This window comes from Haemaphysalis longicornis, unplaced genomic scaffold (genome assembly GCF_048455015.1).
Source record: "Haemaphysalis longicornis isolate Haplotype H1 unplaced genomic scaffold, Haemaphysalis longicornis Haplotype H1 scaffold_9, whole genome shotgun sequence".
Taxonomy (NCBI): domain Eukaryota; kingdom Metazoa; phylum Arthropoda; class Arachnida; order Ixodida; family Ixodidae; genus Haemaphysalis; species Haemaphysalis longicornis.
The window spans coordinates 8,395,070-8,419,733 of record NW_027526460.1 but is presented as its reverse complement, the minus strand read 5'-3'; the positions used below and the strand labels follow the sequence as shown (position 1 = coordinate 8,419,733).

General features: G+C 47.2%; 2 protein-coding genes across 7 annotated transcripts in view; one reads left to right on the top strand and one right to left on the bottom strand.

Annotated features, from left to right (window-relative positions):
- Nucleotides 1-1,266: 1,266 nt before the first annotated feature.
- On the bottom strand, nt 1,267-24,620 carry Adp (WD and tetratricopeptide repeats 1). 6 transcript variants are annotated; one of them, XM_077682863.1, is made up of 14 exons: nt 24,599-24,620; nt 23,147-23,245; nt 21,053-21,136; nt 18,947-18,993; nt 18,750-18,861; nt 13,893-14,080; nt 13,350-13,545; nt 12,921-13,002; nt 8,647-8,850; nt 8,027-8,171; nt 6,455-6,634; nt 4,694-5,131; nt 3,723-3,915; nt 1,267-2,970 (listed from the first exon to the last, which is right to left on the bottom strand). In XM_077682863.1, exons 2-14 carry the CDS (start codon nt 23,207-23,209, stop codon nt 2,773-2,775), a joined length of 2,130 nt encoding a protein of 709 aa, XP_077538989.1. In that variant the 5' UTR covers nt 23,210-23,245; nt 24,599-24,620; the 3' UTR covers nt 1,267-2,772. The 6 variants fall into 6 exon arrangements, with proteins under 6 accessions (XP_077538989.1, XP_077538985.1, XP_077538990.1 ...); XM_077682859.1 differs by lacking the exon at nt 24,599-24,620 and adding an exon at nt 24,086-24,238; XM_077682864.1 differs by lacking the exon at nt 24,599-24,620 and adding an exon at nt 24,086-24,233 and having other exon boundaries at nt 23,147-23,241.
- The window catches only part of LOC144151743 (proteasomal ATPase-associated factor 1-like), a 29,888-nt gene continuing 29,524 nt past the window's right edge, over nt 24,301-24,664 (top strand). Inside the window, exon 1 of the mRNA XM_077682868.1 lies at nt 24,301-24,496. Within this exon, the coding sequence (XP_077538994.1) occupies nt 24,432-24,496 (65 nt within the window). The 5' untranslated portion in view covers nt 24,301-24,431. The remainder of the gene's footprint in view (nt 24,497-24,664) is intronic.

Sequence of the window (24,664 nt, the reverse complement as noted above, 5' to 3'; positions counted from 1 at the left end):
TACACAATCAAGACATGACAAGGAAATGAATTTACAAAAGTACATGTCAAGAAAATTGATTGGCAAAGAAACTGATATTTTTTTTTCACACACACACACAAAAGAAAATTAGAAATATATGCTGTATATTGAAAATAAAGGTACACATAACATCACCTAAAGTGAGTCATATAAGATGAGGCACAAGGGAACAGCAAAAGTGCCAGTTGCACGTGCCAGGGGCAAGAAAACAAGTTCATTCGTTTTAATTGGAAACAATTTAGGCACAGGAAAAAGTTAAGTGCACTGGTTCTTGGAGCTTTAAATGTGTCATTCTCTGCAATCCTCTTGTGATCCTCTTCTTAAAATGTGATTGTATCGAACATTTAAAAGCAAGGGAATTTGGTAGTCCATATGTTGTCCTCCATAATTTGTTCTCGTCTTTGAGAGCTAAAACTGCTGCCTGCCAGCGAAACATAATAAAATTTGATTTGCTTTTAGCAAGGAGCATTCTACATAAAGAGGAGTTGTTGGCAAATACTCTGGATGACCTGTTTAGCACTCAAATATCTGCAATACCTTAATGTTTTGCAATTTTATCAATCTGCCATAATTTCTATTGGTTGTTACACCCCGTAGCAAAATGCAGTAGCATAATCTTGAATATAAAAGTGAGTAAAACAATCAAGTTTCAGCCATAATGGAATCAGCGAACCTAGCCTATACAGGCAGCCAACCGACCTAATAGATTGCTGGGGCTTCTTGGTCTTCCCAGACAGACCACGTGTACACCCCAGAATGAAGCTGGTTGGTGTTGTCAGCGTCAGTCTACAGAGGAGGCCCACATCAATTGACTACCAGCCCTGAAAAAGCAGCAAAAGTGCCACTCGAAAGGCATCATGGATTTTGAACTACGCAGCATAACTGCACGACCAAGCAGAAATGCCGAAGACCGGGCGGCTGAATGCACAGGCTGCCGAGCCAGTTGCGACTGCCGCACCACAGAGGGAAGTATCGGTGTTGGTTCCAGGCAACGCGTGCAGTTTTGTGACTGAATAGAGCCTAGTAGCATTGGTCTAGGCGATGTCCGTGTCGGTGCGCTCGCCATATGCGTGCCGCATTTTCAGGAGCAGTAAACAAAAAGTACACTTGCAACGAACTTCAGCGTGGCGGTCGAGTTATAAGTGGGCTCAACTGTACTTCGTTTATTGCTGGCAACACAGGCGTGCCTGCAGAAAACAAGACACCAGAACATTCAGTGCAACAGTTTTGCGAAACAGACCAAAGTGGTTACACAAAGCTTTTTATTAAAATAACAAGAGAGGACTCGAGTGACTCAAACATGATACAAATTAAAACATCTTGAGCTAACTGTTAGTAAAACTGGTCTCTCACACAGGACAAAATGAACGTGCTCGCTTTCTTACCCACAGGGTGCATAGTTTAGAATGTGAAGTGCGCCTTTGTTCTGGTAACGTCTGGTTACCACGTAAAACATCTAGTCCCTTTCCTCCTGGGAAGAACTCATAAAATGATACAGGACAACTCTTGAGTGTCAACATGAAAAGCTGAAGCAAGCAAAAAATACTGCAGACCCTGGTTGGCAAGAATTTGCACGGGGTTGAAAAGAGACCAATCTAACAATGCTCTTTCAGTTGCAGACAAAATTCGGAAGGGCAGCCGGCGACACACTTGGAGAACACATGCCAAATGCAATTTAATTCGCCACGCCTTCCTCCCTCTCTTTTTTCTTTTTTTCTCCCTTGTTGGCAAACTCGTGCGTGCAGGTCTTGATGCAACAAAGCCTCAGCGAGATTTAAATACCTTCACACAACTGTGAAAAACATTTATGTACACGTGCGCGATAGCACCTCTTTGCAATCCTACGCTTCTTTACGGACCCTGGAGCACATTTCCAGAAAAATGTTCCATCTCAGCAAAGACGCCTTAACACCTTGTAGTTGTCCCAACAGTATGGCGCAGCCAGTAATGCACTGCAGCCCTTATACTACATTGCGCAGAATCTGCACCACCAGATAACGTTCACTGCCACCTGGAGACTCAGCCCAGATCTAGCTACATGCACAAAGGGAGACCACCCCACACTGGTCTCCCAGCTAAACGTTTGACAAGGCAGCTCGCAAATGGGATTGTGCACACTGAACTTTTCTCTATGTGCGACCATGCATCGAGCTTGTCGATGCTTACAAAAATGTTTGGAAACACCGCTTGGTTCCAATCTGTGTCGCTGTCTTCTTATGCAAGGACATTTGAGCGCGCACAAAACTTTTTGTGCGTGATACAGAGATTCTGGCATTCTCACATAGGCAACTTATTGCTGCGCAAGAGGCACACATGCAACAGCACGGACAACCCAACCAGCCATTTGTGTCCAAATACCAAGTCTGCTTCTTGCAAACAGTGACTGGCAAAGCACTGGGTGCTTTCTATTGTGGCACTTGGATGGCTATAAATTATTCTAACAAGCACAGCCATTCATGACCAGGAAGAAAGTAGGGCTAAGCGTACACCTTTCATCCTTCGCCTCTGGAAGCTGTCAGAAAGTCTCTAGAAGCTGCTTTCGTCAGTGCTGGTTTCCCCAAATGTGGAATTCTCTGCGAAAGCTTCTGCAATTCACTGAAACTTCCTGCAAGCACTCACATGCCTGAGGTGAAGTTCACTTATTCCCTGTTGTTAGCAAACCCTACTCCTGTTAAAGGGGGGAAAGAGAACAAAAAGCAGCTCCGACAGTGGCAGCACCTCCCTGGTGAGCGATGGAAACGTTTGGGGTCTCTAGCTGGGCCGGCAGGAGACGACGTTGGCCTCGCCGCTGCGACCCTCCGCTTCTCCTTCGTCCGACTCGAGGAGCCCAGGGACGCGGTAGCCCATGTTCATGAGCATCACTTCCAAGGGATCGGCATTCATGCGCCGCTGGTTGGCCACCGCCGCATCCTCGGAATCCACCACTTCCCGGTCCTCCTTCTTGCCGTCCTGCGGAGAAGGTCGAGAGGATGCGGGCATGCCCCTCCTTCTCTTCCCACCGATGCACTCTCTCATTCTGAAGTCCAGGTAACAGTTAATTTGTCATTTGCACTTGCTTCAACAACACAAATGCAAAATACTGGAAAAACCACGTACAGTGCGAGCATTCTTTCTGGTTATCTCCAATTTTAGCCAACAATCGGGCCACATGTTTTGATATCTTTATTGCTGCATGATCAGAGGCTCGTTTGCATTACGGTGAAGGTGTACAGCAACCTTACTGGTAATGCTGCTATACCTTGCACTGCCTGCTTATTGTTTATCATACCTTTATCATGCTTTGTAGGGAGACTCTACTCATTGCACCAATTGGAAAGGGCCTGCCTACAGGAACGGTTTCAAAGCATTCGCAGCAGCTAAGGACTGGGTTGCCTGAACAGGTTTAGGTCGCGTGGACAACTGATGCCCACATTCACCAGCAGATGACTCCATGTGTGGTTTTCCCCCATAGTAGCGCCATCCCCACATGTGGAAGCTTGTTTTCACCACGAGGTCCATTGTTATGGCAAGTGGTGATCACCGGTATCGGTGACTATCGGCACTGGCTCAAGATTGCTGCCAAGCGCCATGTCCATTCGCTGAGCTGTGTGGATGAAGTCCTGCCATACGTAGCAAACAAGTGTGTATCAACCCCCCAAAGAAACTGGTGCTCCCGGAAACCCTCCACGGACGTCCGTAAAAGTGCACAGCAGGGGCCCCACCTCTGGCCGTGGGCTCCAGAGGCGGACCACGGGGTCGATCCCACTGGTGGCCAGCAGGCAGGTGCTCGGGTGGGGCTGCAGGCAGTTGACGATGGAGTCGTCCCCACGCATCACTCGAATCAGGTTGGTGCTGTTCTTGTCCCACACAAAGAAGGAGCCGTCGTCTGAGCCCGCCACGACGTACTGGCCCGCACTGAAAGCCGACCACGCAGCATGGCTCACTGCTCTCTCCACACACACGCTAACATGCAATCAAGTTCTGTATGGCTGGTGGTATACAAACTGAGCAAACTAAATACTATGTGCAGAGTGATTCACAACTAGGCAGACTTGCCATGCATCTACGTACAAATACATTAATCGTGACAGCACATGTGGTGTAAACCATTGGTAGCAGCTACCAGTTCCTCTGTGGTGTTTACCACCCCAATCTAATCCAATCCCACCATTTATGCACACGCCCAGTACATAGTGCATCGCAGTAGCCGCCATATCTACAGCAGCACCGCTTCCAATTCACTGCACAGATTTCAAATTATGCGCTCGTCCCCCAGCCTGCAAAGCATCACGGCAACCAACGTACCAACAGCGTCCAACTATTCTCGCACAGAAAATGTGGTGTTTCTGTGTCACAGCAGACAGCCTGCTCAATTGATTACAAGACATTCATGCTACAAAACCAACCAAGGGAAGCCCAGTGTTTTGGTTCGTGCGCAACCTATGGAGCCCGCTTACGTCAACAGACATGGCAAGGCATCCACGATGGTCAGCGCAGACGAAAACAGGATAAGAAGAAAAAGGACGATGACACAAGCACTGACCATCATAAACATACTCCAACTCACCCAACGAGCTACATTATGGCAAGGCATACGTCACTAATGAATAAGTGCCACCCACAAACAGCTTGTCCTGCTGTTTGTATGCACTTTTAAAACGTGAAATAAACTGTAACTGCTCATCTTCCCTACCTGCCAAAGAAGTTGGCCTCCTTGATGTCGGTAGTGGTGTTGCAGTGTCCACAGTAGCGCAGCTCGTAGTCGTAGGCCAGGGCGCGCCAGGCCTTCTCCTGCTCCGAGATGTGGGGCTGTCGGCGGTGCTTGGGGCTCGAGTTGGCGCTGCCGCCGCCGCCGTTGGAGCTCTCGCCGCCTGAACGGCTGCCCTCCTCGGAGTCGTGGTCGGTCTTGGCAAAGATGGCGGCCTTGATGTCGCGGTCCAGGGCCTGGCAGGCCTGGCCCAGGGCACAGTCCGGGAAGCGGGCCTTGAAGGCCTGCAGGCAGTCCAGGGCTTCCTTCGTCCAGCGCAGCTCATACAGGCAGCGCGCCAGCCGCAGGTGGGCCTTCACGTAGTCCGCCTCCAGCTGCAGCGACACGTGGCAGTCCCGCAGGGCCGCATACATGTCCCCGTCCCTGCAGCACAATGGCATTTGCACGGGTCTGTGCTCGCAATAGCGAGCAAAAACTTGGCTCTAACGGCATACAAGGACAGTGCTTGCATTGGAACCTTCCCAGGTTACCCTCATGTATGTGCGCAGCACAGAGCACAGTAGAATCAGCAACTGCCTCAGCACAGAAATGGCCCTCAGCACGCGACTAAGCAGCTCACTGCCACTTGAACACTGTTCATAGAGAATTGGTAGGTTTATGCACATTAGAAGGATGCTCTCATAGCAGGCAGTTCTCAAGCGGCCCTATGCCGTACATTACAAAAGCTGCTGTCACCGTTTCCTGAATGGGGTGCGCTGATAGAAGATGTGGGGAGTCGACTCAAGCGAGCAAACAACCCCACCGAATCTACACAGCGCAGGTGACGAAAGGGGTGGCCATCAGATGTGCGGCTTTCGCCGACCAGAGCGGTAAGAATGAGTCAGAGCCTTGAACGAAAAACAACAGACTTATATTTGGACAGGCAAAACACGGTACAAGCACGAAGACAAGTAATTAGCTAAAAAGAAAACGAACAGTTCGATGCATATGAGAGACGGAGTCCCACAATATTCACCGACCGGGCTGGGCGATGCACCGCTGCCGGAGGCGATTCGGCTACCTGTGAAGTGTGGCTTCGTCGTAGGCCAGGCCGTCCCGAGACAATCACGGTGATTTGAGGCCCGGGAGTACGTTGGAGTCCTCCAGGGCGCGGGTCGCCGATGGTGTGGGGCACAAACTGGCAGAAGCCGTTGTCACATCCCGACTTCCAAACGTAGCTGATCTACTTTGGGGCGGCTTCTCTTTTTACAACTGTGCCGGCGCGGAGATAGAGGGCACAACACACAACGCGCCCGCCGCCGTCGAGCGAACACTTCCCTCTTTCTCCCTTCTGGAATCATTGGTGCGCCTTAGCACTGGCAAGGATATGCTCGCCCCCTCGAAAGAACTCGAAGCTTCGGTGAAAGCTGAGCGGCAGAGCTTTTATTTTGGTATTTTCTTGCCGGCGAGCCAACGAGTAAGCAGCGTTACCGCCGCTTCGTTCGAGAGAGTTCCAGTGTTTTCTCGGGGCGAATAGAACCGAACCGAATGAATCAGACGACTGTAACAAGAATTAGGCGCTGCACAATAATATGAAAAAGCTATACAGTACTTTTGGACGTCGTACGGCCGAGTTTGTGTCAGCTGCAGAAGAAAGAAGCAGGGGTTGCAGTGAAAGCACAAGCAGGCCAAACAAGCAGAGCGCGGCGTGCACCCTTGCGCACACCTGGGGGGTGCAGCAGGTGGAGCAGAAGAAAGAGCGAGTACCATGCCCGCTTCATGAAGGCGGCTGCGCGGTTGCAGTAGAGCACGGCCGAGTCGGAGACCATGCGGATGGCCTGGTTGTACAGGTTGATGGCCAGCGTGTACTTCTGCTTGCCAAACTTCTCGTTGGCCCGGCACTTGATGGCCTCCACCCGCGCCGGCAGGGGCCTGCTGTTCGAGGGCCTGTTGGGCAGAAGGGAAGGGGGGGGAGCCATCCTTCAACGGACATAGGCTCAGAAAACGGACCCGATTTTCCTGGCAAAAAAAAACGAAAAAACTTGCACCTCCTATTGTAACGTGCATGGGACTTTGTGACCCAGACAAACTAATGCGAGAGAAACGGGTGATTTATTTCCCGACGTAATCTCACTCATCTCACTCCTCGTCGTTTCAGCCTCGGTGCCTTCAAGCGCGTTCCCGATGCCACACTTCTGAACGAACGTTCAACCATGGGATCGTGGCCCACGCCTCACACGCCCATCCCGAGAGCTTCTCCAGAGGTGCACGCTTCAGCCGACTGCTCGTTTTGAACGCCTGGGAGCCGCTGCTGCCATTGCTGTTATCAAGCGCGCAAATGAAACGATTTGACGATTTGTGTGAACGCCGATAGAAAGGCCTAGGTGCCTAGGCTTGCTGCGTCCGAAAAATCGTTGCTAAAAGCTTTGGCGCCATCTTGAGATGGCGATGGCGATGGGTTGGACGAAATTTTCGCTGTTTCGGCAGTTTCGGTTTTGTATCCGATTCTAACGCGCATGCGATTTTTCGGCCTATTTTTTCGGAAAAAAGTGCGCGTTAGAATCGGGTAAATACGGTATTACCCATTCCACACATGCACACCCACACTGTCACAAAGCTCCCCATGCCCAGTCACTGAGTGAAGTAACAATAACACACTGATATACAGGCGCATCATTCTTGTGCTCACATTGGAATGAATCAAGTGTTACGCAAGAGCAACAATTGCAAGCACACTTCACACTGAAGAACATACTACCGATAAAAGCTCAGCACTGGCATGCACTCTAGGGTGTTGACAAAAGCGTAGGATAATCAACAAGCATACAATAGCAGAGTGCATGATGCACTCGGGCTTTTATCACCACAAGCACTCCTCGCTGGGTCCCCTCTTGTGTTTTTTTGTCAATGCTGTACCACGTTGTGTCGTTATTATATCCATGTTAATCACTTTTTCATTTCTTTTTTCCCATAATGCCTGTGCAAATATGCTACTGCAGTGCCAGTGATGGGGATTGTAATGGTCAGTGATGGGGATTGTAGTGTAGTTCTTCTGGCAAATTCCACTGGCCATCTTGCAGCAGGTCTTTTGCTCCGAAAAAAGACAATTTGAGCAGGGTTCTTGCGCAAGAAAACTCACTCTAAGGTGACCAATGGACTTTGCCACTAATTTGTCCCCTGTCGTCCCCATTTTCTGTCAGCCTCACCTTGTTTGGCGGATTGTACTACTACTTCGTACAGCTGCCCAGACACTTTCACCGATCGTGGACAACATTAACACTGTGTCAGAAGGGCCAACTAGGGGGTCCCTTCACTCAAAGGAGGAGCAATGGCTCTTACCCCCATTTTGTACTAGACGGCCTAGGAGCATCCGTGGACGTAACCATCCCGTTCTGCTTCAGGCCACTGGACACCATCCCATTGGCCATGCCATTCCTATGGGTACTGAATCCATTTGTTGGACTACTGCTGCTGTCGGCCAAGCCTGCAGGGCAGAGAAGGAAAGGGAAACAGAACGGTAGAACACCGTCACACTTGTGGCAGTGTTCTACTCTCCGTGGCAAACTATTCCGCACGCTGCAATGAATAATAACAATGATGCAAACAATCACAACAATGATAACACAGCCTGCACATTAGTAATATTGCTAAGTATGTATAAAATATTTTATGCTTACAATTTGCCAAATTCACATTAGATTTATTGTGCGGTGAGAAGCCCTTCCTTCAGCGAAAAATTTCACATGGAAAAGGAAATTTGTTCTTTAAACAGAAAAAATTTGAGAGACCTGCTTTCATAAAGAGGCTTTCAATTGTTCACTGCTTAGTATGCATTTGACACGACAAAAATATAAAATCACTAATGAGATCACTGTTGTATGCTTGTTGCCTAATTGGATCTCAATTCTTGTCCTTAAGACAACCCATCCACACAAAATCCCCACCAAGACGGCACTCACTTTTGCACAACCCGTTTGAGTGGAGTGATGAGGTGAAGTTCTGATGGTCGAAGCTCTTTGGCTGTCGTGGGTGGTTTATGTTAAATAGGTAAATCTGTTCGCCACCTAGATTGGCAAGGAGCTCGCTGCCATCAGGACTGAAGGCAACATAGGTCGAGGCTAAAGTGCGATACCTCTTCCGAGGATACTTTAATGGCAGGTGGCCTAGAAAAGAGGAGACAGAAATGACTAAAGATGGGGAAGTTGTTCATACGCCACTTAATGGAACAGGCAACTAAAGCAATTAGAGAAGAGGACAAGGCACAAATTAGCCATTGCAACAAATGATCTTTGCGTTTTTGTCACAACAAGATATACAAAGACAGTTGTTCACCAAACAGCCATCACTTTTCGCCAACATCACTCTACTACCATATTTACTCGCATAATCCTCGCACTTTTTTTTCGGAAAAATCAAGGCGAAGTTAGGGGTACGAGAATTATGCGGGGGAAAAAAATATGGTGCACAGTGTTGCCAATTTGCCTTCTGCCAATCCCGCTAAATGTAGCGGTCGTTTTTTGTATATGTAAGCTCAGTGTTGCTAACAGCAGCTATTTCTTTTTATTTTATAATTTACAACGTAAACAGTATCCCGTCGATCAGCGATCATGAAATTGCCGCCTTTGCTTTCTGGCGCGCGCCCTATCTCGTCGTCGTCATGTGCGTGCCCTACTCCAGTAACGCACGTTGAAGTCGGTGACGCCGAAGTGCCTGCCTGTGGCGCGGTTGCCGTGTTTGATCGCGTACTCTATCGCTTTTAGTTTGAAAGCGGCAGTGTAGCTGGCGTTCTTCCCTATAGCGAAGCGGCACCAAGCACAAAACAAAGAGATCAAAAAGTTCTCAAAATGGGCAACGAGCTATCCAACACTGACGTGCGTGACTGACTGACTGCTGCTGCTCAACGATGGGACCACGACGGCGACACGACACGACAGCGGGCTGCGCGAACGTAGTCTAGTTGCGCGCACGCAAAACCGGCTCAAGTACAGTGTGAGTAGCGTGTTAGGGCGCCTGTTAGGGATAGCCATGCAGGTTGTTAGGGCGCCTGGATGGCCTTGGATACACAGCGCTCTCCGCCGAACGGAGAGGCGGCGGGGGAGGGCGCGCATTGGAGAGCGCGTGCACCATGCGGGTTTTGCGAGCAGGCAACTTTCGCCGCTGCAAAGTTGGGGGTGCGAGGATTATGCGAGGAACCAAAAAATCCAAGTTTTGGTGGCTCACATTAGGGGTACGAGGATTACGCGAGTGCGAGGATTACGCGAGTAAATACGGTATTGTTAATGAAAAAATTCCGCCACCTTCCCACAAGGGGAACCCTGGGGTGATGCAAGGCATCTCACGGGGTTCAATTCGCATTTCCGTTATGTTGGTTACCCAAATGCAGTTGAAGTGTAGTGAACCTTAAATGATGCTCAATCACAAGTAGAGTTCCAAGTACGTAAAGACCGTCTTCATCGGAATATTCAATGGAGTCATCGTCGTCAAGCGAAGCACGAGCAAAGTCAAGAGGAGTCGAGCAACTGTGTCAAGCGAAAGCGCGTGCTTAACTGAACGGGCGCCGAGCGCTCACCGCTTTATATGCGCGCTTGAAGGAGAGGAGACAGTGGAAGAAAGTTGCGGATGTGCACACATGCGCGCACAAGCGTGCCGGAGCATATGCGAACGTAGGCGAAGCGCGCCAGCTGTTGTTATGATAATGAGCCGGAGAGAGTGCATAACGCACAGCTGTCGGAGAGAAGAACGGAGGAGAGTTTGCGCATGTGTAATGAGGAGTGCGGACTACGCCGGTCAACGCGGGACAGGCCGAGTGTAAGAGATGCCCTGCATCTAATAAAAAGTGAAACTGGGCGCTCCAAGGCCCACCCACATCTCTTACACATCTCTGCTAACACTCTGGAAAAGCAAGGATTACACCCGACTTGGCAGCATGGACTAAGTGAATGCAATTCTGGATTGTTTAAGACAATGCACTCGTAGTCAACAAGTTAATTCAATAAAAATCCACCTCATTTCTGTTTTTATTACCATATTTACCGGTCTATAAGTCGCACCCCCCTCAAAATGACAGTTTTTCCGAAAAAAACGTATATAAGTCGCACCAGTGTATAAGACGCACCGGTGTACAAGACGCACTTGTTAATTAGGTAAACTCACAGTGAACCAGATCGTTAGAAAGAGCGGCGAAAGTACATGGTTGCGGCGGCCGCCGCCTATCAAAGCATCGCCCGGTGAGGAGGGCTAGACACGTGCATCTCCCGTCCTAAGTCTTGACAGAACAAAGTTCTCAAAAATGGTTTATTGATAACACAGATGGTATGTACTTACAAACGGCGTTAAGCAAAACCATCGAAGTCTTCTTCCTTCGACTCGCTAACAAACAATTCAGCAACTTCAAGTGGGAGTTCCGCCAGCACATCGCTATCACCCTCTGACTCACTGATATCTTCTTCGCCAAAATCGTCACCTCTCGCGGAACGGATCATTCTGGCCTTTATTAACCCGGCTACAACTGCTTTTGTAGAAATGGAGTCCCAAGAGTCGGAGACCCATTTGGCCACCTCTCCAAACGTCGCGCGTCTCTTGCGTGCTGTCGTAAATCAGTGCAATAAAGCTGTCATGGCGGACGGAAGTGACGCAACCGAAAGCGGCCTGAAAATCGAAACTTATCAGCAAGCTGTCATTTTAAAAATTACCAGCACGTTTACGTCCTTCAGAGTAACTCTCTGTGATAATTTATAAGCTGCATTTTATTTTTGCTACCCAGTTTGATATTACTTTGAATTTATTCTGAACTGTAGTTACTGCGCATGGCAGAAAGTGGCGCGCAGTTGTCGCAGGCCATTATCATTGTTTTCGACAGGAATAAACTGCTAATTCTTTGATTTAATGTCCTCAAGCGACATATGGGCAATGAGAAACAGAGTAGTGGTGGGCTTCGGATTCATTTTGACCACAGATCTGTGTCTCCTAACTGTGTGCCCCAGCAAGCACACCTTATTATCACTGTTTAAAGGTCAAACCTCACGTGCAGAGCCAAAGGGGACCAGATAAGAAGCCTCGCTTTGTGTCCGGTAAACAGCAGTGTTTTGTCCAACTCATGGTGGCGTTCCGTAAAACAAGGCATTTGTTTGCATTTTTTCTATCAAACAGCGGTTTTAGTGCGCGCGATGCTGAACATAGTTTTCTTTTCGCCCGCCATAGGGTTGCGGAGATCCATTAACTTACGGTGTAGACCAAGCTCACCCACAGGCGAAAATGAACTCCACAACAAAAGGGAACCGAATTAAGAAGCGAGGGCAAACGCGTCCAAGAACCTGTTCGTTCAATACATGCTGCTATGAAAAGATGCTGGATCATCAAAAATGGGCGACTAAATTTACCTCTATTAAACTACAACCTTTCATGCGAATATTATCCTATCTGTTTGCGATAAGCCACCAAATATTTTACTTTTGGACATTTTTCATTGATTGTGGCAAATTGTGCAAATGTGAAACAAAGAAATGCGAAGAGAAGGAGGATAAGGCGTTTAGAGCCTGCTACCTTATGGCTAAGCCAAAGCCAAACTTCACAGCCACTCATAGCCTCAATGAAACCGAAACCATAACGACCTTGATGAGACCGAAAACACGATGTTTCAGCTAAGTTTTCAGACACAGGGCATCATGGCAGTCGTACCTCGCGGCTCAATTCAGGCGCTGCAGCGCAGGACAGCGCTGATAAACAAATTTGGCGCAACAGGGGCGGTTCGGCGCAGGATGGTGCAGCTAAACACGTTTGGCGCTCAATGGCGCATGTGGCGCAGCTGTTCCACCCCTGATGGCGAGCAGGGGACCACTTGGTTGTTGTGAATAAAAAAGAAATTTCGTAACATAATTATGTACGTGTTTTGACTAGAAAGTTAATGTTCTGATAGTGCTTCTCTTATTCAACTTTTAAAAATCTGTTGCAACTTTTTTTTCACATAATGAACCCTCCCTACAAATTCATGTCGAATTTTCTGAAAAAAAAAAAAAAAGTGCATTCATTATGCGAGTAAATGTATTTTTTCTTTCTTGCTGTTGTTCGTAGTCTCTCTTTTTTTGGTCTGCTTGTGGGAAAACTTTCTTGCAGCTATTCTTACAGCGGCAAAATGCAGTGCTGACAAGACCCTTTAAGTTCCATCGGAGCACTCGTGAGCAGGCCCTGTTCACTTGCACGCTGGGCTGACACAAGGGCCAACGAAGACACTCACCAGCGGCAAAATAAGTTACACAGCCAGGTGGAAGGTTGTCAGCATCAGCATCCAACTTGGAAGAACTGCTGAACCTCGTGAGCTGCAAGAAGGTCCCACAGGTTTGAGTCAGCACACTGCCCGTCATCCACACGCTGAGTAGCCCAACACTCAATTCACCCAAGCGAAAAAGTTGCAGGCTTGTATCAGCACTACTTATTTGATGACTCGAAGACACCACTGGTACTGAGAATCATCAATGCTAACAAATGGTTCCGCACTGGAATGAAAAAGCACATGGGGACCATGATACCAGTCATGACAGCACCGCCCCTGAAGGGAGACAGTGGCATGATGCTGCTCTACTATACTGTACAGACATCCGCCATGACCCTTATGGGAAGCGATCCCATCCAGGTGGGCCAACTCCCTGAGAAGTGGTACACCGACCTTGGTGGTGTTGATCATGCGTCGGTCGTAGAGCCGAATGTACGAGTCGTTGGCCCCCACGGCCACGAGGTGCGGCCGCAGCTGGTTGACGGCTATGCACTTGGCCTCCACATTGCGCCCCAGGTGGTAGCCCAGGTTCACCAGCACGTGGCTTGCATCTGCAGAGCACTGGTGTGGGCTCCGGTAGTCAAACTGCCTGCACGGCCAACACCCGTGAAGCACTTGGTCAAGGCTGCGCGCACCCCGCCTGCCTACCTAAATGGCCAAGAACGCTACGTCGATAGACCGTCAATGCTGAAAGCTGCTACTACACATCTCGAAAATGGAACCCACTGACATGATCAGGCAACGCACAAGCTAGGGAGGGCACTAGGCCACTTGTGTGCATGACTAGGCAAGCACATTTCGCACAGTACAGGTGCACATTTACATCGTAGACAGACAGCACATGCTGCGGGCAAGCTGATGGTTTGACGGGGGCAGACCTCCCCTCCTCCTGGCCAGACAAAGCTGTGGCGGCAGTGAGCAGCAGGTGTGGCTTACAGGATGACCCCATCCTCGGCGGCGCTCCAGAAGACGTAGGGCACGCTGGCCGCAGTGGCTAGCCGCTTGACCCGGCTGGTGTGGCAGCCGCACACCATGGTGGTCTCCCGCGAGTGGATGTCATGCACACGGATCTTGAAGTCCGCCGCTCCACTCACCATCAGGCTGTCGCCCGAGTAAGGCAGGAACTGCAGGAAGGGTGCACGGAAGGAGCAGGTGGAGGCTCGTCCCCGAGCACATCTCTCCCTTCGTGTTCACTACGCCACACCGCTCATGAAAAATGAAACACAAGAAAAGCTCTGCCTGCTCATCCACTTGCAGTCAGCACCTCACAGATATCTTATGGTGGTCTACTGGTTTGTTAAGCAGCAATTTTTCACTGTAATGTAACCGAAAAGCGGCCACCCACCACCTGTTCTACCAAGTTTTTGTAGAAGCCCTTTATAAGGAATGTGATGCACAAGTATGCACATGACGGTGAGGAACTGCTGTAGGGCTGCAACAGGATGAACGGCCCATTTCCAAGCAAAAGGTGCTGTAGCGCTCAAGTGATCTGGAAAACTACATTGGCAAGTGATAGTACACAAACGATGCTGCAGTACTGGAAGTGAAAACACTGCTAAGCACTTCTTATGATGAAGGGAATTCGAAAAGGCTCGCGACTTACTGAGCGCCGAGTAAACCACATTGCCAAGTGTGCCTGTACTTTTGCCTATTTGTTCAATTGATGTCCATGAGGAGGTCTGCGTCACTGACAACGTCTTGTTCAGTGCTGGGTTCTGCCGCTCCCCCGGCTGGTTTCACCCCATTTGTTTGGGCTCACGATTCTTTGGCTGCGAACTTCTGCGTTCTGCCAAACTTCAAACCTGTTGGTGTCAAAGCTCAAGGGACTTAGGACATGGATGCTGCAATATCACTGTGACGCACCTTTCTACGATGCTCTGAAAGCATTCATCACAGCTGTGGGGATTGTGAGGCTTTTCTTTGTTTTTTTATTTCTGAAGCGCGCACTATGAAATGTGCCACAGTCAACAGGGATATATTAGCCACGTTTCTGGGACATAGGGTTGCCACCCGACTGGTTTTGGACCGGCCCGACCGTTTTTTTTATACAGCTGGCCCGTTGCAGGTCTGTACCTAAAACCAGCCGACATTGGCCGGTTTTTTGGCTATCGTGCCACTGGTATTTCTTTTTTAGCCTTTTGTAAGCGTTAATACAGCAACTGCAATGATAAATATGTCTACACGCTGTGCAAAGACATCCGAGCCGAGAAAATACAAGGCCAAGTGCGATTCCTGAGATGGAAGAAGACCGAAGGGTGGAACAACACAATGAAATGCCACCGGCGTGGTCAGCAAGTGCAGCTACTTTTCACTGCAGCACATTCAGGGCAATAACCGAAATCTCAACAACTTTCAGTACAAACATTACGTGGATTTCTCTGTAGGGAAATGCTACAATAAATGGCATTGCATGTAAAAAAAAAAAAAGAAAAACATGGTGTCTGCTTTTTAACACAAATTCAACCTTCTATATAGCACCCCCCCTCGAAGGGCCGTTTTTTTTTCTTCAGGGAAAGGTGGCAACCATACCGGGACATGGGACAGTGGCTGTTTCCCTCAGTAAGCCAGTTTACACTCACTCATCATTAACAGGCCAGTGCACAAAGTGGGGCATTCAGCATAATTTTTTGCTCCTATGGTGACACCGTGCATAATGGCGGTTGGTGGCAGAAGTAGGTAAGAATATGCTTGAATGCCACCCTGAATGTTTGTGAAAGACATCAACCTCTTCATACTCAGCTTGGCTTGAGCACAGCCTGGTTTGCTCTTTCCAGGGCAAAAATTGCAAAGGTTGAAAGGGTTCAAGAGGAATGCGAGTTGGGCTGGTTGGTGAACATTCGCAATTTAATCATCAGTGAACAAAAGACAAGACGCAAAGGGAAGGAACAAACAAAATGAACTAGCAGCACTGTCTTGTTTGTTCCATTTCTTTCATCATCAGCCTGCTCAGGTCCACTGCAGGACGAAGGCCTCTCCCACTGACCTCAAACCACTCCTGTCCTGCACTGTTCGAGTCCACCGTTTACCCCCCAATTTCTTTATTTCATCCCTCCATCACCCCACCCTAACCCGATTTCTGCGATAAGAACTTCAGATGCAAGTCAAAAGATCACACCCAGTCGCCAGATATCTGTTCTGCCGAGGACAGCGCTTCAAACCGGCCTTACACTGCCAGCTGTTCGCCTTCCAGTTTCGTTTCCATGCAAGGGTATATCCGGGTGTCTAATGTTGCTGCTTAGTTGAACTGTCTATTCGGACGGAGTCTCCGATAAGTTTTTGTACTGTTTCATTTGAAAACTGTTAGTGGCGCTGCAATAGAGGAGGCTCGTTGTGTTGCTCTTTTTCATCGCGCAACGGGTACTCGGCCAAAGTTTTCAGGGCACGATTCCAGCGCATCCCACCTCATTCCTGCAAGCAAGGCTACAATCGCGAGTCAAAAGATGATATTAAAGCTCAACTTTATGTTTTGAGAGATAACTGACCGTGAACGTCAACAAGCATCAACCACGGCGTTCAGTTTTCAACTTCATGCATGTTTTTTTCCGCATCGCGTGCTTGTCGCAAATATTGTGCTCGCTGTAAATGCAAAGTCAATCATTGACAAGATGTTTTTACGTTATGTGGGGGCAAATTGGTGCCTCTGATAATGTCAAACCGCCAGATTTATTCCAGGGAACCACCCGAAATTGGACATTTTTAATTTGAGGTTGGGCTTCACCGCATGACACGAGCACCGTGCGTGCTAACATTTTTTTCTATATCTCACAAACTGTTCTGCGCAAGTCGACATTTTTTCTAGGGCGTATTTTTGAAATGTTTCCCTACAAAATGTATATTCTAATTTTCTTCTACTACCGGTGGTTTGATATACACAACTGCTTCTTTATCATTTTTTTCGACAACTTGACAAAAATTTTGATTTTGATATTTTTTTTCACAACTATGATATACAAAAACATTTAGAAAACAGGTGTTATTAAAAAGGCCGTTAAATAATCTGCACTTTGTGTTCCTGTAATTAATGCCTAACCAATTTTTCTAGCAGGAAAAAAAAATGTTTTCTTGGACCCCTAAAAATTGGTCAATTTTCCGGCGGTAGCGAGAGTTAATCCTGTTTTCCCGGTCAAGCTTTCTAAATAACCCCTCCAGACAGGCTTGAATAGTTTTGGAGAGAGGGTATCTCCCTGTCTAGCACCCTTTCGGATCGGACATTCATCGCTTTGCTTGCGGAGGGTTATCCTGCCCGTGCGTCCCTTGTACATGTCTTCTAGAAGTGTTATGCGGGTCACCTCTGTTCCCTGGTTTTTTTAGTGCTTCTAGCACAGCTGCGGTGAGTACGGGATCAAACACTTTCTCATAGTCTATAAATGCCATGTAAAGGGGTTCAATGTATTCTGTGAATTTCTCTTGATTGACAACATGGATGTGATCCGTGGATGAGATCTATGGATGAGAACCCTTTCCTAAACCCAGCCTGCTCTCTGGGTTGTTGGAAATCCCACTGCACAATGATCTTTAAATTTGAAGGTTGAGACAAGCGTAGCAAAACAAGGTTTATTTTAAGTCAAATTTGGCCCATTTTAACACTGCTCCTGCCGCTACATGTTTTATTACTATTTAGGAGTTTAGCTGGAGTGAGATACGTACGTACCAAACATGGCAACTCTTTCAAGACCACAGAAAAATGGCCGATTTTGAGCGCTTCTAGAAAACCTTTTTTTCCTCTTGTGCTACCGAACACATTTAGCATTGCTATGCATGAAATTGTAGCTTATAGATTTATCTTTCAAACACATACAACAGTTTTGTGAAAGGTGTAATTATTTACAGTTTATTGGGCAATGAAACAAAAAATGCACAAAAAAAGTATACACAGAACACAAATAGGTGGTTTTACTGAGCTTAAAAATTATTTTAGTCATTCTAAGATATATAAAATGTTTCTACTACTGTACACCAAGTTCTGAATTTTTGCCGGCCCACCAACCTAGCGAGCCTGATAGTGACGGCTGTGCAACTCCGCAGAGCCACTCCAGAGTCAGTCGGTCTCTCTAAAATATGCATTCAAGCATGCTTGTTTTTGTTTGTTTTTTTCTGTCCTTATCACTGCAGTGGTAAAAAACAAGAAAAAAACTTAGCGCTCTTAAGAACCAGTGTGCGTCACTCCGCATCACTACCTTCACATGAGTGCCAGGTTATCTTGAAGGGGATAACGTGACAAGGCGCGGTGTGCATTAGGCAAAACATTCCCACCGCACGTTGTCCAGACCCTACACATAAAAGTAATACCGCAGTCATCAAATATTACGGACGTTTTGTTTATACAGACAGCATGAAGTCAAAAACGAACCTTCCCTGGCAGCACCTGTCAAAATCTGAGGCTGTTGAATGGAAGTGTCTTTATCAGAACTAAAATCTGAAGAATATACATCATTGCTAGAGTCATCACTGCTGCTGGAATAAAAAAAGTCAGCACCAGCAGCGGCTGAAGTCCCTCAAACCACTGTCTGCCTTTGTAGGGCACACAGTGAAACAGGACGCCATTTTCGCCCAACTCACCGCTACCTTGGGTCCAAATTTTGCTCGCGAGGCTGTCTACCCACGCGAAATGTAAACAAACGGCAATGAAACTGAAAAAGGGGTTTCCAATGAACCCGACAGATGGCGTCAGTTGTCTGAATAGCACCGTTTTTAGTTTTTGCGGGAGGTTTCACATCATTGTTCAACCTTGACCGATGGCCTATGGTGTGATCACGAAAGAGCTAACTGGCAATTCAGGTAAGGCACGCCTACCTTTATTGAGAATATGTTGCCATGATGCCCGCTCGGAATCGTGTGAAGCTTCCGATGCCGGAACGGATCCCACAGCATTATCTGTACATCGTCCGAGCCACTGGCGAGAATCCTGCAAGCCACAAGCACTTCCCGTGATCTCACCGCGCCAGCAGAGAACGCAGAGGTGCACCTTCTGGACAGAGAGAAGCACTTACTCTCCCTTCTGGTTCCATTCCAAGCAGTTTACACAACCTGTGTGGCCCTGGAGTAAGCAGAAAAAAAAAGGGAAGGGGCCATGCACGACAATCATCAGAGGGAAGAACGTTTTCTGCATGCACACTGTGGGGGAAAAAACCCAACAAAAGAGAAAATAAGGCAACAACGCAATGTACAAATTTTAAAACTTCGTGTTGGGAATGTAGTGGAATGCCAGCCTCCAGACTCCTTCAATAAAAAACAGACGTTGTCACTGCAAGTTTTTTTTCTTCCTTTCCTTTGCTTCTTCTTATTTTTTTTTTTCATTTACTCCAGTTTGCTTTAATTGGATCTACAGTGAGTTGGACAAAGTAGCAATGCATGGCAAGCAGTTCAGGCCCTATTTCTATACCCCTGCCTGTAGCCTAGAAAAAGGGATGGGAAAACAGGTGAGAAAGGAGAAAGAATTAAACACAATGACACTTATAATTAGGTCACACAAGTTATATCTAGAGCCACTAGGCGCTTATTTAGTAGCTCTAGTTATAACCATTCCACTCATGGGGGAAAGAAATATAGCCCGAAATCACTGCGCACAGTGTCAGTGAAATGTGGTAACTAATAACTGCAATGCCACCAGGCAGCTCCCTAGAGATTTTTATCACGAAAGTGTTTTATGCTGGGGCCCACCAAGATCTAGCTGACGTCATATCCGTCACGGAAATGACATCGCCAGAAAAACTTGGATTGATGCGGTGGCGCCGGGATTCGATCCATGAACTCTTCCATCGCGACGGGAGGTACGAAACGCGCTCCCGACTACGCTATGAGCCGACGCGTGAATAGGGCGACAAACGCTCCTTATCCAGGAGAGGTGCTCGGGCACTGGCAGTTGGCCCCCCGATGCCAGTGCCTACGTGTACAGGGGACACGCAGCGTAAGCTGCGGAGAAGCCGACTTGCTGCTGTCGCGCTCGTGTCGTGACGTGGCACAGTCCGCTGTAGCGCGTGTTCACCAAACAATTCGCTGATAACTCGTTTGGTTTCGTTCGCACGGATGGTTTGCGAGCGCCTGTGGTTTCAGTAGGATTTACGCAATGCTCCGACGCGTGCAATCCAGTGTTGATGATGCGTCAAAGTTGATGCGCCCAACGGTGCTATACCGACGAAATATAAATAGCAACGTGCGAGTTCATATCGATGCACAATAAACATTCAACTGCTCCTGTGAAGGCACATTTCACTTATGTGTTTTACCGGTTCCTATGAAAGAGGGAACAACCACATTTTTTTTAAACTTTATTCCATTGATTTAAATTTCTCACTTCTTGTGTTTGCTTTCTTTTCATCTTGCATCTACATTTTTGTGTTTCTTTTTCTTTCTTGATTTTTAGTTACTGGTTGTTTCCTGTTTCCAGTCTGGTTTGTTTATACTTTTATTTATACTCTACTTTATATTTTAATATGTTAATTTTCTTGTGCTGAAGCTTCTCGCATTTTGGTCATAAACTGACTGACGAAAAAGTGCGAGAAGCTTTATCACCAATGCTTTGTACTAAGAAGAAACAGCTAGCCACATGGGAAAGGCTTTATTTTCCCTTACATACTGCTCCGTGCACACATTAGAGCTCTTCATTTTAAAAGCATTTTAGTCTGTGCTTGTTACAACACCACTGCACAAAGCCACATATTCTCACACGTGCAGACCATTAAATAGAAAAGCTGTAGCACACGGCTGTAAACCGACCAATGATTTGGCACAGCACACTCACCATAAAGTACCTTTCAAACTGACTAAACTGTAATAGCAAAAAGTATTTCCATTGACAGTTTACAGTAAAAAAGTAAATTAGCGCAACAAGCAATGCCTAAACAAATTAGCATATGCTGCAACAGCTAGGCTACACCTGCTTACATCATTTCCGATACACTGAATAAGAAACACTATAAGCCTGCATGTGACATTTATTGTTCTTAAAATTCTAAGATACGTCCATCATAAGTGCCACAATAACCTTTGAAAGGCCCAAGTGCCACTGAACCATGGCCTGGGGTTTGCATAGAATGCCAATCGTAATTTCAATACCATTTTACAATTACGACATTATTTGAGAACTCGTGTGTTACCTCAAGTTCAGCCTCGAGACCAAGTCTCGCAACCAGATCCTCCGTAACTTGCAATTTTCTTTGCACATGTGTAGTACAGGTGTCCTGAAATGGCAATTGCACAGTTTGGTTATGACATGGTCAAAGCATCACCAGGTTCTCAGGTTGCACGTTCAGGGAACGAGAAAGTCCAACACTGCCACTAGCACACCTTGCTCAGTTGGGTGCTCTGTGTTTACATATACTACTCTATGAGTGCATATGGGGTGGCACAGCAAATAAAATCGGGTACCCAGTTGTTTACCAGTCGGATTGCAGTGTACAGAGTTACGCCCGGAGGAACACAAAGTTATGTCCGACAAACCTTTAACCCAATGTTTTGAGTCGTCCAAGGTAAACTAAAATGGAATATAAAGTTACATCCGACACAACTTTACCCAAATGTGTTGCGTTGCAACCAACGTAACCTGAAATTGAAGTTACGTCCGACATATTCCACAGTAAAAAATTAGTCACGTGTGACAGAACCCAAAATTAGAGTGAACTAGTTCACTCTACCGGAGTGGTGTTAAAAGTCACGTTCGACATAAGCTCAAGTGAAAAAAAGTTATGTCTGCCGTATAAATTTTTTTGAGATTTTTTTTTTCCGGAAAGAAATGAACGAGCACCAGGCATTACTACCCCAAATATATTATTCATTGTATTTGCTAAAAACTCTCCTGGCTTTCAGCCATGTCAACTTCGTTCTCAACACAAGCTGTGTACGCTACACACTGGCATTGAGCCCACAAGAATAGGTTCTGTTTTGTTAGTTACAGTCTTTCCCTTTTCTTTCGTGTGGAGCATATGGGAAGAAGTGCATATATATTCATACGAAAAAATTTCAATAGTTCGATTTAAAAAAAAAAAAAAAAACATGCGTCCGCCGGGATTCGAATGCACATCATTGCAGCAGTCCTCGTGTGATGCTCCAGGCTGCTCAACCAATGCAAAAGCAGACACAAAGCTGTGGATTCAAGTACAATTTACCAATGCAGCATCGGGTTGGACATAACACAGCAACATACGTGTTGTTTTTGAATTCACCTCAGGTATTGCAAAACAGACCGTTGCGATAAGGTGTCGTAGATTCCTTAGGGCATGACTGCACTTTGGTTTTGTCAAATGTAGCTTTTCTTTTTTTTTTTTCATTCCGGTACACCAAACTATTAGGGGAAAAGCCCCTTAGGGGCTCGGGCTGTCGGTGTCTCCTATCGTCGTCTTCATTTCATGTAGTCACAGTACTGTAACACCGGGACACTCGTTTTCCAACGCTTCGCGCTAGAACGCTTCATGCTTCAAAGGCACAACACTTTTAAAGCAAAGCTGTATACCTCTACCCCCCAAAAAATTAATCTCCGTGGGCAAAAATGCCAAGGCGCTAAGAATACACTTATACGCTGCAAGCTTTGCCCCTCCCCAGGTTTCATATTAGTGGAGATGGCCCGGGTTTTTGTCACTCTAATTTTGAGCTTCGTTGAACATGACTAATTTTTTAGAGTGGAATACGTCAGACATTATTTCAATTTTGGGTAATGTTGGACATAACTCGAACCATTTGGGCAAAATCACGTCGCACAAAACTAAAACATTTCGTTGAATTTCCAACGGGCGCAACTTTAATTTTCATTTTGGGTTCCATCAGACGTAACGCTACACACTGCGCATTCGAATTCACTTAACGCAGCTAGGTGAATACCACAATTTAATTCTCACAACAATGTGAAAATTTGTAGCCTGCAAGCACCGGAAGCCCTTTAGCTTAATACTTCATATATTGTAGCCGAGGTAATAAAATACGTCATCAACAACCTAAATAAAACATGACAGCAACTATTCAAAAATAATTGCCACACGAAGGCAACACGGACTCGCAGGTATTCGATCACACAGGAACGCACACGCGCAACCACAAACAAAAACAGTGCCGAAAGATGCACGTCACTGACGTATTACTTCACAGTCGTCAGCACAATAGGAGCGATGCGCGTGTCGCGCGGTTGACGCACACGGACAGGGCATTGCACGGCAAATGAACGAGCGCATAGCGACAGCAGCGGCCGAGGCGATACTCACCTTCACTTGCCGCTCGGTGAGCAGCCTCACAACACTCTCTTCACCGTTGTAACGGTGCGCCATGGCGTCTTGGGAGCGCTCACACACGCTTCATTCTGGCTGCACAGAAAGCCGGAGACAATGCGTTACACAAACGGCGAGCAGGCACAGCACATAACTCGTCCGCTCTACGAAATGTTCGCGTTCTGGCACGAGAGAAGCGAATCTAACGCCACATGCGCACGTCGCGGCGCGGCGGATACAGTTCACGCGTAAATAATACGGGCTTTTGTAGGTCATGTGCGCGGAGATACCCGTTATATTTATCGGACCAGGAAGTACATCATACTCGTGAGGAGGGCTTCTTCTGAAAGTGCATACGTGAACCGAGCGGTGTGCATTGTGGAAAACTGGTACGCGCAGCCTTCGGCTAAGCGAATTAGGGACACCGGCCAGCGCGGTTGCGTGCCATCTGCGAAATACGTCCTTATCACGGCGATCAATCATAATAAGATAGCGCGCTAGCGATAAAGCATTTGCGTCACAAGGTCCCGCAAGCTGTCGGTAGTTTGGCAACAAGGAAACACACTCGGCTATTTTGGGTAGGGGCAATTTTCTTGAAGTTGACGCTGCGATCCCACTTTCGGATGACGGCCCGAAGTTCCGAAGGATGAGAGCAAACCACTGGCAGGGAGGCTAGCGTACCGAAGGTTTCGCCACTGTTTCTTTACAAGTGGTAGAGCAGGAAACGCTCTCTTCTTGATTAACGCGGGCAATCACTGCAAAGGCGAAATTTATTCCGGAACATGAGCAAGAACGATTTTGTCTAGGCCTACCGACTTGCCGTGACAATTGCCGTCAGAGCCACAGAATTTCGCTCACAACGTTACTGATTATAGATAACTCACAAATAAGGAGCCCGTGACATAAGATGACTACTCGAAGACGTCGTACGCTTACCCTTACGGTGAAATCGCGAGGCAGGAGTGACATTTTACACAGAGCGGCACCATGTTTACAAACTACGTCGATCAGCTGACTGACCAATCAACTCGAGGTGCCCACAGCGCGAATGTTTTGAGCACTGATATTCATAAACGGTGGACTTTTTGTCCACTGCAAACTACACTGGAACAGTAGATGACAGTAAAAACATCCTTTGTTTTTTAGGTTTTTTCACATTTCAGATACGAAAATGAGCTAGCGGGTGGTCGTCTGCCGCACGAGCAGCGCGGGCCAGAGCACTGCATTCGGCGATTCCGCGTTTGGTCTGTACTGAAAAAAAGCTCCTAATGAATGCTTAAACATGCAAGTAAGACTTATAGAGAAGCCGGTTCTAAGCATTCAGGCCAACTGGAATGAAGCATTAAGGTGAGCAAAAGTGGTAAAACAGCGTACGCTTGCAGCACTGGTCTGCGTTCTCTTTTGCGACACAAATCTGTCTTGTGGACAAATTACGAGTTAACAACCTACCGTGCGTGTAGCTCACTTCATCACAAGATTTCATTATTCTTTTTTCGAGATTTCTGTTCAACAATT

Bases quoted from the DNA above. Each gene is read 5' to 3' on its own strand.
- Adp (XM_077682863.1), bottom strand. From the start codon at position 23,209: ATGGCGCACCGTTACAACGGTGAAGAGAGTGTTGTGAGGCTGCTCACC. The intron at 18,994-21,052 runs GTAACACACGAG...TGCTTACTCCAG, and splicing joins GTCTCGAGGCTGAACTTGAG to GGCCACACAGGTTGTGTAAA. The intron at 13,546-13,892 runs GTAAGCCACACC...TTGGCCGTGCAG, and splicing joins GCCGAGGATGGGGTCATCCT to GCAGTTTGACTACCGGAGCC.